This window comes from Tyto alba, unplaced genomic scaffold (assembly GCF_018691265.1).
Source record: "Tyto alba isolate M040663 unplaced genomic scaffold, T.alba_DEE_v4.0 Super-Scaffold_17, whole genome shotgun sequence".
Classification (NCBI taxonomy): domain Eukaryota; kingdom Metazoa; phylum Chordata; class Aves; order Strigiformes; family Tytonidae; genus Tyto; species Tyto alba.
The window spans coordinates 2,735,671-2,750,555 of NW_024881279.1; the positions used below are offsets into that span (position 1 = coordinate 2,735,671).

General features: G+C 57.5%; 1 protein-coding gene across 2 annotated transcripts in view; it reads right to left on the reverse strand.

Annotated features, from left to right (window-relative positions):
• Nucleotides 1-13,342, reverse strand: part of ARHGAP26 (Rho GTPase activating protein 26) — a 146,052-nt gene extending 132,710 nt beyond the window's left edge. For both annotated transcript variants that reach the window (XM_042790078.1, XM_042790077.1), the window contains exon 1: nucleotides 13,008-13,342. In XM_042790078.1, the coding sequence (XP_042646012.1) occupies nucleotides 13,008-13,161 (154 nt within the window). In that variant the 5' untranslated portion in view covers nucleotides 13,162-13,342. The remainder of the gene's footprint in view (nucleotides 1-13,007) is intronic.
• Nucleotides 13,343-14,885: the final 1,543 nt, after the last annotated feature.

The window sequence follows — 14,885 nt, forward strand, 5'->3', positions numbered from 1 at the left end:
ACAAAGCAACCCTTGCCCTCAGCAGCAGAGGTTGCAGGCGTCTGCCCTCAGCAGCCCCCTCCGAAGGTGAAGAAGGGGAGCAGCTCAGCTGCGGGGAAAAGGAGTGTTGGCAGTGGTTGACTTTGCCAGTGTTTTGCCAGACATGTCATGCCAAGGAAGAAAGGGGACAGATTTAAAAGACAGAAAGCAAGCAGGAGCATGGGACGTTCAGAAACATCTGGTCAAGGATGCATGAGGTATCACCAGCTCCTGCCTGCTCCTCCCAGCACCTGTGCTAGAAATGGTCCAAAACACATGTTTTGGTAAAGCCACTCAGAACAGCCCGTGGCGGCAGCTGGGAGTCAGGCTGCTGGCAGAGCCCACGGGCCTGATGGCACCACTCAGCCCGGCGTGGCATCTTCAAGCAGGGGCTCGGGGCTGAGAACCTGCTTCCTTTGACTCCCGCTGCTCCGGCTGCTCTATTTCCAGCAGCCTCCTCCTGGTTTGAGGAAGCCGATGGTTAATCAGAGCCTTTGCCCTTCTGCCCCCACTTCTCTACTCTGAATCCAGTCTTTCTCAGTTTCTGGACATTTTAGCACAGTGCAGTGCCCGCTTTGCCGCAGACACTTTGAGCAGGGTTCTCACCACCGCTCTCCATCCTTCCTGTTCAGCTTTTCTTAGCACTTGCTCATCACTTCCTATTGCAGCGAAATCCAAACAGCAACTTTCGTGACTCAAATCTTTATCTCATCGTGGCTGAGACGTTTCAGAAACCCAGTGCACACAAACGGGTCTGCCCATTCCCCCCCTCCCTGCACCACTGGCAGGACTGTAACCGGCCAAGGCAGCAGAGATGGGTTAACAAAGCAGTTAATGAAGTGGTTCTCACAGCTGCCAAGGGTTGCACCCAAAGGGACCCTCCCTCCCCCTTCAGTGCCGGGCATGTGAACTGTCAAACAGCGATGGGCTCAACAATCTCTCCTGGGAAGGGAAGATGTGGGGACGTTCCTGTCTGTCCTGCCCTGCGTGGAAACTTTGGACTATTTTCTCTACTTGCCCAAACAGGATTTTTCAGCAGTAACCTCCCCATAGCAAAGCACTCTGCTTAGTGACCAGTGCGGTTCAGCCCTGCCCCAGTTCTGCATTAACAAGGTTATTTGTGGAGAGGAAGGAGACGCGTAATGAGCTGCAGCAGCTCTCAGTTCAGAGACACAGGTGGAGAGCAGAGAGAGAGGATGCTGGGAGGTGGGGGGGGAAACACCAAGGAAAGTGATAGAAAATAAAACAACTTCAGAAATCCAGAAATGGTCTGCAAATGCAACCTGCACATACCAGATTGGTAGAGCACCACGAGCTGTCCATATTTGTGGTTAGGACAAGGAAGGAGAACACAAAACCCATGAACAATGCAAATGACCCCGGAAAGGCTTCCCATTTCTGGAGACACAGGAGAAGACACATGTCTGCAGCTGCAGGAAGGCACATCCTAAAGTGGGTCCGTGCTCCCAGCAAGGAGCACCAGGGCTCAGAGAAATGCAGGTGAGCTGCCAGCAAGCTGAGCCCTCCCAGCAGCTGCTGGGAACCACTACAAAACCCCCAGGATGGGCTTTGAAGATAAGGGACCTGAAGCTGAGTATTGACACCCCAGCAGGCAGCTTCCAGGCTGACTGGCACCGTTGTCAGGAACTGGCACCATGTCGGGAACCAGCACACCGGATCAGCCCAGCCACCTTCCCACCCACCTGCACCACGCAGAGCCCTCCGTGCCCACCTCACTGGTGCTCTGCATGAACATGGCAACATCCCAGTTCTCCCACAGCCCCCCGGAGCATCGCTGCCCACGGCTGCTGGTGGGGCACGTGCCGCCCCAGGGAAGGGGAAGCAGCTTGCACTGTGGCACAAGAATGGTGCACGCGTGCAAGGAAGGTCAGCATCCTCAGGGTGCCACCCCCACACTCCTGCACTAGCCCTGAACACCGAGAGCATTTCGTGCACTCAGCAGCGAAACAAAACAAAACGAGATTTCTATGCTTCCCCACCCAACTACCAGGTCTGGCACTTTTCCCTGTGTTTATTTTTGTTCACATCCTGGTGTTGTTTTATGGCAGAATCCCCCCAGCCCGCCCCAACCCGCCCCTGTGGCAGCAAGCAGCAGCCAAGCTGGTGGAAAGTTTGCCGGCAGGAGGGCTGGGCAGGCAGCAGAGCAAGGGGAAGGAGCTCGGGTGGGAGCAGACAATAAGTGTAAATACTCTAAATACTCAACACGCAAGCACAGAGGAGGGATGCATCGAAACAGCAAACACAGGCGACAGCTTAAGCACCTGGAAAACTTCAGGGATGCGGTAATGGAATGGAAAACTTCTGCCCCAGCTGACATTCCCAAAGGCAGCCTACTGTACGAGCAAAAACTGTTGTAAGGAAGCAGCAGTGATAACCCCCGTATCACAAGGAGGGCCAGGGCAAGGCATTTGGGATGGCACTGCTCCAAGGAGAGCAATGGCACACCTGCGGAGAGTGGCTGTCCCGCTGCTCCCCACTTGCTTAGCCGTAAACCTGAAACCACAAAAGATATTTCCAATTTCTTCCAGGCAGCAAGGATTATGAATATTGCATTTACCGCCCCGCCTGCAAGCTGCCCCGCTGCCACGGCTCCTCCCTCCCACCAGCATCAGGAAGGTCGTGCAAATACATCCAGCCTTACACCTACGAGTAACCTGCCTCTGAAGGCACAGTGGAAATGCCACGTTTTACTCACAGCTTCCCATTATTCCCCCCAGCTCCCTTGCTGGGGGAGCGCAAGTGAGTCCATGATAGTGTAATGTGCTCCCCTGCTTATTTGTCCTCTGAGCCTTTTCCGTTTCTCTCCTCACCAAACCCTGGAACGACCCACAGAAAGGCAGCAGATTACTTTACCCTCATTGCCACAATAATTCATCGAGTGGAGCCGGGAATCACATTTCATTAGAATAAAATGCCCTGCCCAAGACAGCTAATCGATTTAGAAGACACTAATCCAGAAGCAATTTGCTCCTGACCGAGGGAATGACCATTAGTGGAGCAGAAGGCCGGGCAGGAGTCTCACCAGGTGGGGGGGTCCCAGCACGGGGATGGGACACATTGGCAGAGCCCCCGGCCAGACACCCCACATCAGGCAGGAGCAGATTGCCTCAGGCACCAGCCACGCATTTGGATTAGCTCGTTATTAAATCTAATTAGTTAATAGCCCGCCCAGCAGGGAGCTAGCTTGATTTTTTCAAGGAGCAGGCTCTGAAGCACTGGGGTCCCGTGGGGGCACGATGGCTCTGTGGACCCCCATGCCCCAGGTGGGGAGGGGACCCGTGCCCCATCCCCGCGGGCAGGACAGGAGTCCCCTCTGGCACATCCCAGCCATCCCACAGTACATGCTGCCCACAGCGTGGGGCAATACCTCCCTCTGTCCCCCTCCTGCCTAGCACCCCCCCGGCACGAGGGGCCACAGCCCAAAGGGCCACATCCCATCCCTGCGGTGGCTCTCGCCGGTGGCCAGCATGCCCACAGCCAGGGCAGGAAAGCAGGGTCAGCTCCCAGACCCTCAAAAAGCAGTTTTGGAGCAGACTGCTTCCTCCTCCTCCCAAGGAGGCTGCGGAAATCCTTTTGTCTCCAGTGCTCCTTCACCTCAGCTGTAAGAACAGGAAAAATCCCACCGTGATCACAGGAACATCACCAACAAGTGAGTCAATTTTTCCTGCTTTGGCAGGGGAAAAAAAAAAAACAATTAAAAAAAAATAAATAAATCTCTAGCAGAGCCCAGGGAGGCACACAGGGTGAGAAATGGGATGCATGGCCCAGAGCGCATCACTGCCTCTATAACCTGGGCCTTCTCCCAGCCTGTGTGGCCACCGATGCTGAAAGGGCTGGGAATGTCACACTGGGAAGTGCTTCCCAGCTCCCTGCAGCCACCCTCGCTCAAATGCTCCCCGCGGCAGCACCTGCCTCCCCAGCTGGAAGGGACGGAGCCGCAGGCACCCAGGGGATCCCACCGCTTCTCCAGGGACGGAGCGAGGTTTGGGCCTCCCCCCAAACCCTGCAAGAGCAAGGCAGAGCTGCCACTGCCCCCAGCCATGCCGAGGAAAGCAGGGGAGAGCCACCCAAGCATTCTGCTCTGCAGTAGCGTTGGGGTTTTTTTTCCTTTTTTTTTGTAAAACATTGCTAAGCAACCAGCACTCGGCGAGGACATGGTTCTGGACAAGACGCTGTTTCAGCTAGAAAAAGAAAAAATAAAAAGGGATGCTCTACTAGGCAGTATTATTAAAAAGGCACACACCAGCTTATTTTACAGGTCACTCAGCCCATGCAGAGAACCCTTTACACTTCCCTCATTGAGATACCGACGCAGGATTAGAAGCCACTAAAGAGAAAAAAGCACGTGGGTGCACACACGTGCACATGGATGCCCACCCTGTGCAGCATGCCGAGTGCACTGGGATAATGGCAGCTAAACGCAGGTTGCAATAACATCCTCAAGCACATCACCGCACATGGCATGAACCTTGTGAAGGCAGCGTGGCATGGCTACCTGCCGGGGAGCTGGGCAAGCCCTGGGGAGAAAGAAATTTCTTATTTTATAAGCTATTTTCAGCCCAGCTGTAGATAAACAGTCCATATCTTTTTAAAATAGATTCTTCTATGCTGTGGCACAGAACAAATGGAGCATTTTTGTCTTTTGGGGATAAAAAAAAAAGAGAGTTGCCTGGATGGGCTGGCGCGGAGCAGAAGGCACGCTGCGGTGATGCCCTCGCCTGCCCACGGTGCTTGCTGGCTGCCCCCCCACCTCGGGGATGGGGTGCCACGGGGAGCACCGCACCCCAACCGTGGGTCTAAACCACAGGGAAGGGCGAGGAAGCAGCACCTGGGCCCTTCGGCAGCCCCTCGCCCCCATGCTGGCGCAGGCAGCCCCGGCCCCCGCACAGCACGGCTGCGCTCGCCGCCCCACGTGCAGGAACCAGATGGTCCGGAGGCTGGTGTACTTCCCACCGACTCCAGCTAGAAACTGGCTTGGCACCACGGCGGAGACGTTCCCCCTCCTTCCCCCTCGGCAGCGTGGGCCCCGCTCCACAGAGCATCCCGCCGCCACCATCCCTCCCCAGTGCACATCCAGCATCCCAGACGTGCCGTGACCCCCCAGGCTCCTGGCAAAGCGCAATCCCTGGTTCCTCCAAGCCACGCTTGAGATCATCCCTGTTATTAAGGGCCGGAGTGATGCCCTAACGAGCACACCCCATCAGGAGCGTGCAGACCGCAGGCCCAGGACCACCAGGCGCTTGCAGGGAGCAATGAAGAGCAGCAAGCAGAAAAGCCTCTGGCGGGGAGAGCGTGCCAGGAAAAGAGGGAAAACAGCCTCGGTTCAGCCAGCCACGGTGAGAGCCACTCGTGTGCCCAGGGAGGAGGGAGGAATGATTCACACCGAGCAGCCTAGAAGCGAACAAGCTGTGCGGGTTTGGGTACGAGCTCCCTCTCGCTTTGCCTCCCCTTCCCGCCCACCGTGGTCACACTACAGCTACTCATCACGCTGCATCCGAACCCAGCTTAAAACCAATGGATCAAAAAAAAACAAAACAAAAAAAAAAAAAAAAAAAAAAAAAAAAAAAAAAAAAACAAGCACAGCAATGGATACCCAGCAAAGCCCGTCCTCCCACCGTCCCACTGCCAGACGGTGCAGAAGGGCTGCCACGCTGCCATTGCAGCCCCTTGGCCAGGGAGGGGGTTTCTGAAGCCCCTTTGCTCAGGTGAGGGGGTGCAAACCCCCAGAGCACCCCTGCCCTGTTCTGTGCATGGCTACACAATGATTTCAGGGGCCTACGGGGAGAGCAGAGGGGTCAGTGGGCCCCCTCTATCAGCCAAGGAAGGGGCTGGCAGCACTGTGAGGGACGACCCTGCTTGCCCCGTCCCGTCCCGCTGCAGGCTCCTGCCCGGCCAGGATCAGCCTGGGAAGCACCACGTGTGCCAACCTGGAGAAAACATGGGGACACGCGTCAGGGCCCCAGCACCACCACCTCCCACCCTCCCCGCAGCAACCATGGGAACGGCATTTCCTTGTACGCATTTCCAACGTCATTGTGAGCTGCCACCCCCAAAGGAAAAATAAAGAAATAAATAACGAAAAGGAAATCAAAACAGCCCACCACGGGGGGAAGCAGGTAATACCATGCACGGTGCATGCACGGCTCGGCCCGGCTGGATTGCAGGAACAGAGACACGAGATGTGGCTGTGCTGGCACACCTGCAGCCTTGGAAAAACGGCCTCATGACCCAAACCAGGCAAATCTGCTCCATGCTGGAAGTATGAGCAGGACCCAGCAGGTACCCGGATCCTGGCACTGGGGGAACACCAGGACATCCCACCCTGCCCCTCCACATCCCCTTCTCCAGGTCCATCCACCTCCTGCTCAGATTCTTCTCCCCAGACACAACCGTGCACTTTCAGGCTATGCCAGTTTCAGCAGCGCAGCCCATCCCGGCCCCTGCCTCTCAAAGCTGCTGTTTATTCCCCAGTCCATCCCCTGCCAACCCAAAAGGCTTGAGTTTAACCCAACATTGGGCACCCAGTCAGTGCTGGTGCCACGACCATGCAGTGGCATGCAGAGGGCCAGCAGCTCCTCCGGACACAGTCGCCACACTGGTGTATTGGGACACATACCCAGAGGTGCTCTGTGGCACGCTGCCAATTAAAAAGATCTCTGAGACCAGTTAATGAGCCTTCTGCCAGCATAATTTAAAAGACATAATCACGAACACACACTCTCCTACACGCCCAGGCCCTTCTGCTCACCAGCTTCCCTCAGCGCTGCTGAGAGCCCGGATCTAGCTGCAGCCCAGCGGTGATGGCAGCCGTGGGGTTACAGACTGCAGGACTTGAGGAGCCCACCCCGCTCGGGAGCTTGTGTCTCCTCATCGGTCCCCAAACACACCAGCACTGAGGGGTCGTGGTTGTGTATGGCAGAGATGGGTGAACGATGCCTGGGGATGCCATCACGAGCCTCCTGCACGGATGATGACCGTGGGCAGTGCGCATGGGGGAACCACTGCAACACCCCGGCAGGGTGTCAGGCTGTCACATCCCGGAGTTTTCCTTCTTACAATTAGGCTGAACCACACGGGATAAGTGTGCAGTGCTCCGGAGCCAACACTGGCTGCACAACCATCCCTCCACAACTCACAGTGGACCCGCCATCAGAAACAAAGAGCATCTCCCAAGCAAGAACACATTCCTGTTGCTAATTTCCACCAGAGAGGAAGAGGAGGAGCTTTCAACTTGTGCTGAAAATAAAGCAGAGTTATCATTTACACTATCCCTCGTTTGAATAAAATACCAGACAAGCCATTAAATATGTGACTGCACAAGTCACACAGGTCATGCATGCAAAGGAAGAAGTAGTCCTCTTTGCCTTCGGCCCTGCTGACACAGGACTGGCGGAGCTGTAACCACATACCTCTCCCGCACCACAAAGTATTCCCCACACTGAATGTTTCCAACAGCCCTCCAAAAGGAAGAGAGGGGAAAAATACACCCTGCTATGGCAAATCCACATTACACCTTCGCTCGGTGAACAAAGCAGGGAAAAAAAAAAAAAAAAATCAGAAGCAACTCGTTTTAGCAAGCAAACCCCAAAAACCACGTTTTCCCCCGACACTGGCCCTGCGGTTTGCTGGCCTGGCCATGGCAGAGAGCCCACAGCGGCTGCACAGGGGGCCTGGCTGTGCCCCACCACTGCTGCACTGGGCGCTGGCAGAGAGCCCCCCCACCCCCTGCGAGCATGGGGCAAGCTCCGTGGGCAAAACTGGATCCCACCGCCTAGCAAGGGAGCAGGGTTTCTGCCCGCACAGACACGGTGCTGCTGCCGAGCCCTGGGAAATCCTCCCCGCCGCGAGGCAGCAATTTCCTCGGCGCTTGGAAGACGCGAAACGGGCTGTGCAGCAAGAGCGGCGTGAGTCACCTTGGCAGCCCTCGCACCCCCGGCACTGCTCGTAGGCGGCCAGCACTGAGTGCTCGATGGTGGCAGCCAAACACCATTTCTCACGGCACAACCAGAGCAGAACCGAACTCAAGGAGCCACAGCAACCCGACGGGGGGGGGGGGGGGGGGGGGGGGGTATCTTTGTTTTTGCACCCTCCAGAAAGCATAACACTCCCTTTCCTCCATCCCCAAGTCTGCAGAAGCACAGCTGTCTCCTAGCCAGGAGCATGTCTCTAACCATTAACGTCTGCACCTGCAAAAATAAGGGCCATTCCTGGAAAGGCCAGACCTAAACCTCTGTATCCCAATCCCTCCCCCTCCTCTGTGCAGGCAATGGGAAGGTTTGGGTTGTTACTGCTTTCTTCAGGGAGGAGAAGGACAAAAGGATGAAAATAATCCAAGAAGGGCTTCGAGTTTCTCCTCCCCAGTGCTGGCAGGCGCCTATGGCGCTGGGGCACGAGGACCCGCCACCCCAGACAGCACCAGGTTACCAAGCACCTCAGGACACAGCTCTTCCTCCAACACACTCGAGGGCTTCCACCTTGCAGAGGCAAACAAGCCCATTTTGAGCACACAGCACCGTGTTACCTACCTGCCCATTGAGCTGGGCTGCTCTGACCACCCAGGCCAGGGCCCCCCCAGCCTCACGCTGATCGGGGTGCCTCTCCCGGGGGGACCGAGCATGCCGAACTGGGGGGTGTGCAGAGTGGGCAGGGAGAGGCAGCGACCGCAGCAAAATTGACTGGGGCAGAAGGCACCTGAAGGTATGGGCCAAAGTCTGAAACATTTCCTTATTGCCAGCCTAAGCCTTGTTTGTATCAAAAGGGAGTTAACTGGACAGAAGTTTCGCTTTCGCTTCCAGGCGAGCTGCGGCGTCGGCACCAGCTCCGGGTACCGCACTGCTGCACCGCAGCCACGGGCACAGACGTTTCATACGGTGTCAGCAAGAGGCTGCTCAGACATGAACAGAATCTGTGGGCGAGAGCAGCCCAGAGCGCGCAGCCGAGTCCCGCACACTGCCGGCACCGCCAGGAACCACAGAGCCACCCCGCTTTGGTTTTTAAGCTGTGCAGCAGCCACGGAGCAGGATGTGTCCCAGGAAAAACCCCCACAGCCACAGCAAAAGCCCTCCTGGGGTCACCCGCAGTGGCAGCACAGGCCACCCCGGTGACCCCAGCGCTACGCAGGCAAACACAAATCGTCCCAACAAAGAGGCAAAGGAAAAATGATCCAAAACCCCAAACCAGCCCAACTGTGCCTTTCAGGAGCACGGGCCCCTCCGCCCTTCCCGCAGGAGCCCCGGGTGCGGTATCGCCCAGCCGGGGTCCAGCCCTTGCACCCCTCAGCAGCAGGGGGTTTGCAGAGGCCCCGGCGTCCCCAGCCCGGCCCCGCCGCACAAATTGCAGCCTGCGACCTGCGAGCGCAGCAGCGGCCGGGGCGTGGACGGGTTCAGTGGCTTCAAATTAGTGCTTGGGAGTTGGGAGGAAGAAGCAAAACAAAACAAGAGCAGAAACGTGGCAGGGCACGGGGCTGCAGCTCCAGCGTCCAACGGAGACGACAGCTCACAGCCCTCCGCATCCCCACCGCCACGGGGAGACCTGGGGGCCGCGGGGAGGAGGAGGAAGGTGCAGTGGCACGGGGGAGGCGATGGCTGCCAGCCACCTGCAGCCCCACATCCTCCGTTGTTACATACGCTGCTCGTTTTCCAAAGCAAGCTGCAAAGTATCTTTGCATCACCATCTGGGCGTCGGGGCTTGATATCTCCCTCCTCCGAAGCAGAGGGGCTGGAGGTGATGCCGGCACCGTGGGAGCCGCCGTTCTGGGACCAGCTGCCAGGCAGGACACAACTCCCTGCCGGCCCAGGGGACACGCAGAGGGGCAAAAAGCTTCCACACCCCTGGCACCAATGGTCACCCCAGCTCCTTTGTTGGAGAACAAGTTTCACAGCATCCAAGCTTTGAGTTCATTATTTATGTCTCACTTGAGGTCTTTGCATTTGCAAAACTTTTTGAATAATTTATGTATGGTGTGTAAGAGAGAAAGAGGGACACGTTTTGCTGAAAACCAGGTCACTCCTAATACCAGCCAAGCAGAAAAGGGAGACAATAGAAATAGGCACAGATACTCACTAGGGAGAAAAAAAACCTCTGAATTTATATATATATACACACACTCCAGAGATACCCTCAGCAAAAGGAGATATTTAGCAAGACCAGCCCTTCAGCAAATGAGGATTACTTTCAACCTTATACATTTACTCTCTTTCAAACGAAGGAGCGCTGTGAATCAGTCCCATTTCTTTCCATACCTTCCCAGAGGGCAAAAGCAGGGTAGCTGCAGAACAGCTCCTCCACCAAATCCAGAGAGAGACTTTCTTATGTGCCTTCACACCATCCTCACCATCCCTGCACACCGCTTCTTGGCGGCACGGGGGCTGTACAGGGGTCCTCCTCCCTCCTGCATCTTCCTCCCTGTCATATAAACACACTGCAGCCCCATCCAAGCCACTCTCCACATCGCTCCTCACTGATACACAAAGAGTTATGTTCTCCTTGCGCCTGTCTTAAAACAAAGAGGACGTGAAACATTCAGCAGAAAATGCAAGAGGAAGGAAAATGAGAGAGGATATTGCCAAGAGTTCACGTAACTGTGGTTGCAGGCCGCCTCACTTTGACAAGAGCTGAGCCACCCTCCAAGCCCCTCACTCCAGAGGCAGCGTGCCCCAAGCCGGGGGGTCTGTTGCTCCCTGGACCTGCCCGGCCCTGCATCCACACTTCCTCCACAATGGCCAAGGTAAGCGAGGTAAGGCCACCCTGCCCAGCCATGGGGAGACAAACTGCTTGGAGACACCAGGGTAAAATAAAAGCCAGGTAAGAGAAGCGAGCACCTGGGCATTTCCAGGAACAGTCTCCAGGTCCCACCCGCACCCACTCACGGCGGTGCCGTCCCAAACACCTGAGGTAGAGAAATGGGAACAACACCCAGCAAGAGGCAGAGCAGCAGCTCTCCACCCCTGAAGCATCTCCATCCCTGCTGACGGACACCCGGAGCGCCTGGAATAGCCCATGCAACACGGCCAGCCCTCAGACCTCTCACACACCGAGAGGGTAACACGTGTGGGAAGAGCTGGGCCAGATCCTGTCCCGCTCCAGGTCGCTGCTGGAGAAGTCACAGGCATCACAGCTCGCCCACAGCCAGCAAAGTCGCTCGCACAGCGGGACAAGGGGCCACGCACAGGAGGACGCACAGAGCAGCCGAGCATCACAGCCAGGGAGGGGACACTCATCCCCAGCCCCCCCTGCACCCCCAAACCTCCCCCAAAGGGCCCTGCAGACCCTCTGTGGGGACCTGCCACCACGCCTGCTGCCATACACACATGCAATGCAACCACGAGGCCAGGCAGCGCCAGTGCTCGGGAATTAACACTCCAGCAAAAATCATCATCATGCCCTTACTGACCGCAGCCTGGGCATCAGTGGAACACACCCCCAGCCCTGTACAGGAATTAAGGTCTATTCCAGGAACGCATTCAATAGAGGCTACAAAACAATTCAGCCATAAAAAACATCCTTATCTCCGGAGGCTGGCGAGCCTTCTTCCTGCCCTGGCGCAGGCAGCCAGAGCATGGGGGGCTGTGCAGCACGGCCACGTTAGAGGAACCCACCAGCAGCCACGAGCACACAGCAGCTCAGCACACCCAAAAATACCTGCCCTGCAGCATGACAGGGGCGAGGGCACAGCCAGCCCCCTTGGCCAGCACCTGCCAAGTGACCCTCTAAAAGTACCCACTGACTAAGCCTGGAGACAAACACCCTTGGGACCCACCAGTTCATTCTTAAAATTTACTTTCAGTGAAGAACGATGCCATAGGATTTGTTCTGCGATAAAATGAATGCTCCAGGCAGGGACAGGCACAGGCTGCCTTCAGCTCGACAGGCAAACGCACCGCAGCAGAAGACATGCAGAACTATAAATGTACTGATAGGTGTCAGGTTCCTTTGGGTTTGCTTGTTTGGTTTTTTTTTTAAACCCAAAATGCCAAGAATTGGTACAATGGGGGGTCCCTGTAATCCAGATGTTACCAGCTGCTGCACAGGGGAACTGCGCCCGTGGGGCTCAGTGTGAGATTTGAAGGGGAAGGGGCAAGAATCAGCCCCCTGGCTGTGGCTCAGCCCTCCTGGGATGGGACAAGGTGGTGCGCTTGGCCGGTGGGCTCCACCTGCGTGGACGTGCCCCCTCCCCACGGCACCAAAGCGGAGCAGGGTATGGCAAGCTCAGCGAGGTGACAACTCACTCTGCCGGCGTGCTGGGCACAGGAAACATACTGGCTAGGGTGGTGATTTGGGCTAAAGAAATTTTTAAACAGAAAAAAAAAAAACTCAAATGACCCCGTGGCAAGGGGGGGGGGGGAGGGGAGGGAGACAATGACAGTGGGAACAGAGCTGCCACTCGGGAAGCAGCCCACCCAACCGTGGCAGTGGATGGCCATGCAGAGGTGTCCCCAGCCCTGGCCGTGGGGATGGAGCCGGGGGCATGAGGGGCAACTGGGACACTGCCAGCCGCAGGCGAGGGTCTCCCTGGAGCCGCAGCCTGTGTTGCAGCAACCCCCTTCCCACATAGCCCCCCACCACAAACTGGGGGTTTGCAGCTTTGCCCCCCAGCCTGAAGCTCTCCCACCCAGCAACCGTCTGGGGATGGAGAAGGTGGCACTGGTGGGGTCAGCCCGGGCAGAACCCAGACTGGGGGCACTGGGCATCCCCCCACCCTGCACAGAGAGAGGACAGAGGACAACCGGGGGGGAGCACAGCACCCACCCATCACCCCAGCCCCGTCACCCCCCAAAGGGTGCAGCCCCCGAGAGGCCACGGAGCAGGACCCGGTGGACCGCGACCGTGCACGCCAAAGGGCCGCGGGGACAAGGGTGGGAGCAGGTGGCCCGTGAGGGACCTGGAGGCCACGGCCCAGGGTGGGCAACGCCGGGGGAGGAGGGGGGGGGGGGGGGGAGCAGAGGGCCGCCCCCCGGCCCCTCACTTACTCTTGAGGGCGGCGACGAGCGACTTCCCGTCCTTGATGAGCTCCTTGATGAACTTGTTAGTCTTCTCCAGCTCGGCCTCGTGGGAGCGGAGCCGTTCCCGGAACTGCGGGCTGTCCAGGCAGCACTCGCTGAACTCCAGCGCCGGCAGCCCCATGCTGCCCGCACCGCGATCCCCACAGGAAAAAAAAAAAAAAAAAAAAAAAGAAAAAAAAAATTAAAACGACAAGGGTTCGGGGGGTTGCTTTTTGTTTGTTTTTTTGGTTTTTTTTTTAATTTTTATTTTTGAGGCGGAGGAGCGGGGCCGCGCTCGGGCCCGTGCGGAGCGGAGCGCTGAGGCGCGGCGGGCGGGGGGCGGAGCCGCCGCCGCCGCCACCGCCGCCGCCCGCCGGGCCCGCGCGCTAACGCCCCTCAGCCAATGGGCGGGCACGGCGCGCCGCGACACACCTCCCCGGCGCCCCGCCCGTCACGCCCCGGGAGCCAATCAGCAGCGGGGGTGGGGCGAAGGGGGCCGGCGGGGCCTGAGGGGGAGCCGGGGCGGCCCCGGCGCGGCCTGCGGAGCCCTCAGCGCCCCGGCCCCGCTCCGGGCCACCGCCAGCTCCCCGCTCCCACAAATGAAGAGGGATTACTCCAAAGCCTCCCCCAGCGTTTCGTCCACCTTCCCGGCGCGGGGCAGTTCCCCCCGTGCAGCAAGCTGGGGAACATCTGGATTACAGGGAGACACCCTCCACCCCACCCGCACCAATTCTTGGTATTTTGGGGGTTTAAAAAAATAAATAAACCAACCTGACAGCTATCAGTGCAGGGAAAGCAGCATCCACTGCCTACTCGGTGCCGGGCTGGTTTGGCCTCTCCGGGTTTGCGGCTGTCCACGTTTTTTCCGCCCGTTAAGCATCTGTGTCAGAGATTATTCGATAACGATGCGAGATGAGAAAATAAACCCTTTAATCTCTTGCAAAAACGACTTGTCGCAAAAGTGTGCCAGCCTGGCGCTACAGAGGAACTGCAGGGCCCTGTCCCCAGCAGGCCCACCACCAGTTCATTGCCTCCAGCCCAGTAAGGGGCACTGGGATGGGCAGGACAGGGCTGCGTAGCCCTGCATGCACCCGGCAGCCCGTTTCCCTCAGGAACGCGCCAGGAATTTGGCCGGAGCAACAGCAGCTGCCTCGTCACCTCCTTCCCTCAGCCAGGACCTTCCAGGAGCAAACTGCAACCCACAAAACGATCGTTCCTCCTCATGGTTTTGGCTCTGGCTGCCATAAGGTGGATGGTGGCTAACGGGCAATAAAACAGGCGAGACAGTCAGCACCAGCCCCATGAATCTGAGAAAAATTCATTCTCGCCATAAATGACAGCACCAAGTCCCAGGCGAGCCCCCCCTGCAGCCTCCCCCCGGGCAGACACACATGCACGCACATACGAGCCGGCGATGGCCTCTCGCCCCAGACTGTGACAAACAGACACATTTGGGGATAATCCCCCGGATGACTGGAATTCCCTCTTTCTCCCCAGCTCAGCCATTGGGGCTGGCGAGGAGGGCTCGGGGCGGCCACAGCTCAGCCAACGCAAGCCCCTGTGCCTCACAGCCAGTGCGTTCCGGATCAAGCGCGGTGGCATTCCTGTCAAGTCAGCCATGAAACATGACGCGGAGCCGGTGCCAGCTTTATGCTTTTTTGCAAACTGGGGAAGATGGATGCTCTTACACAAAGCTTGGGCTTCACGCAGGGCTGGCAGAATGGGACCCAGCCCGAGCCCGACATTAAAAAGTTAATCCACCTATGCTTTCCAGCGGATGTGTCCAGGCACAGCAACCTGATACCAGCTCAACCTTTTGTCTCTGCTTTTTTATTCACTGACAGGTCTAAAGCACGATTTTCTCAA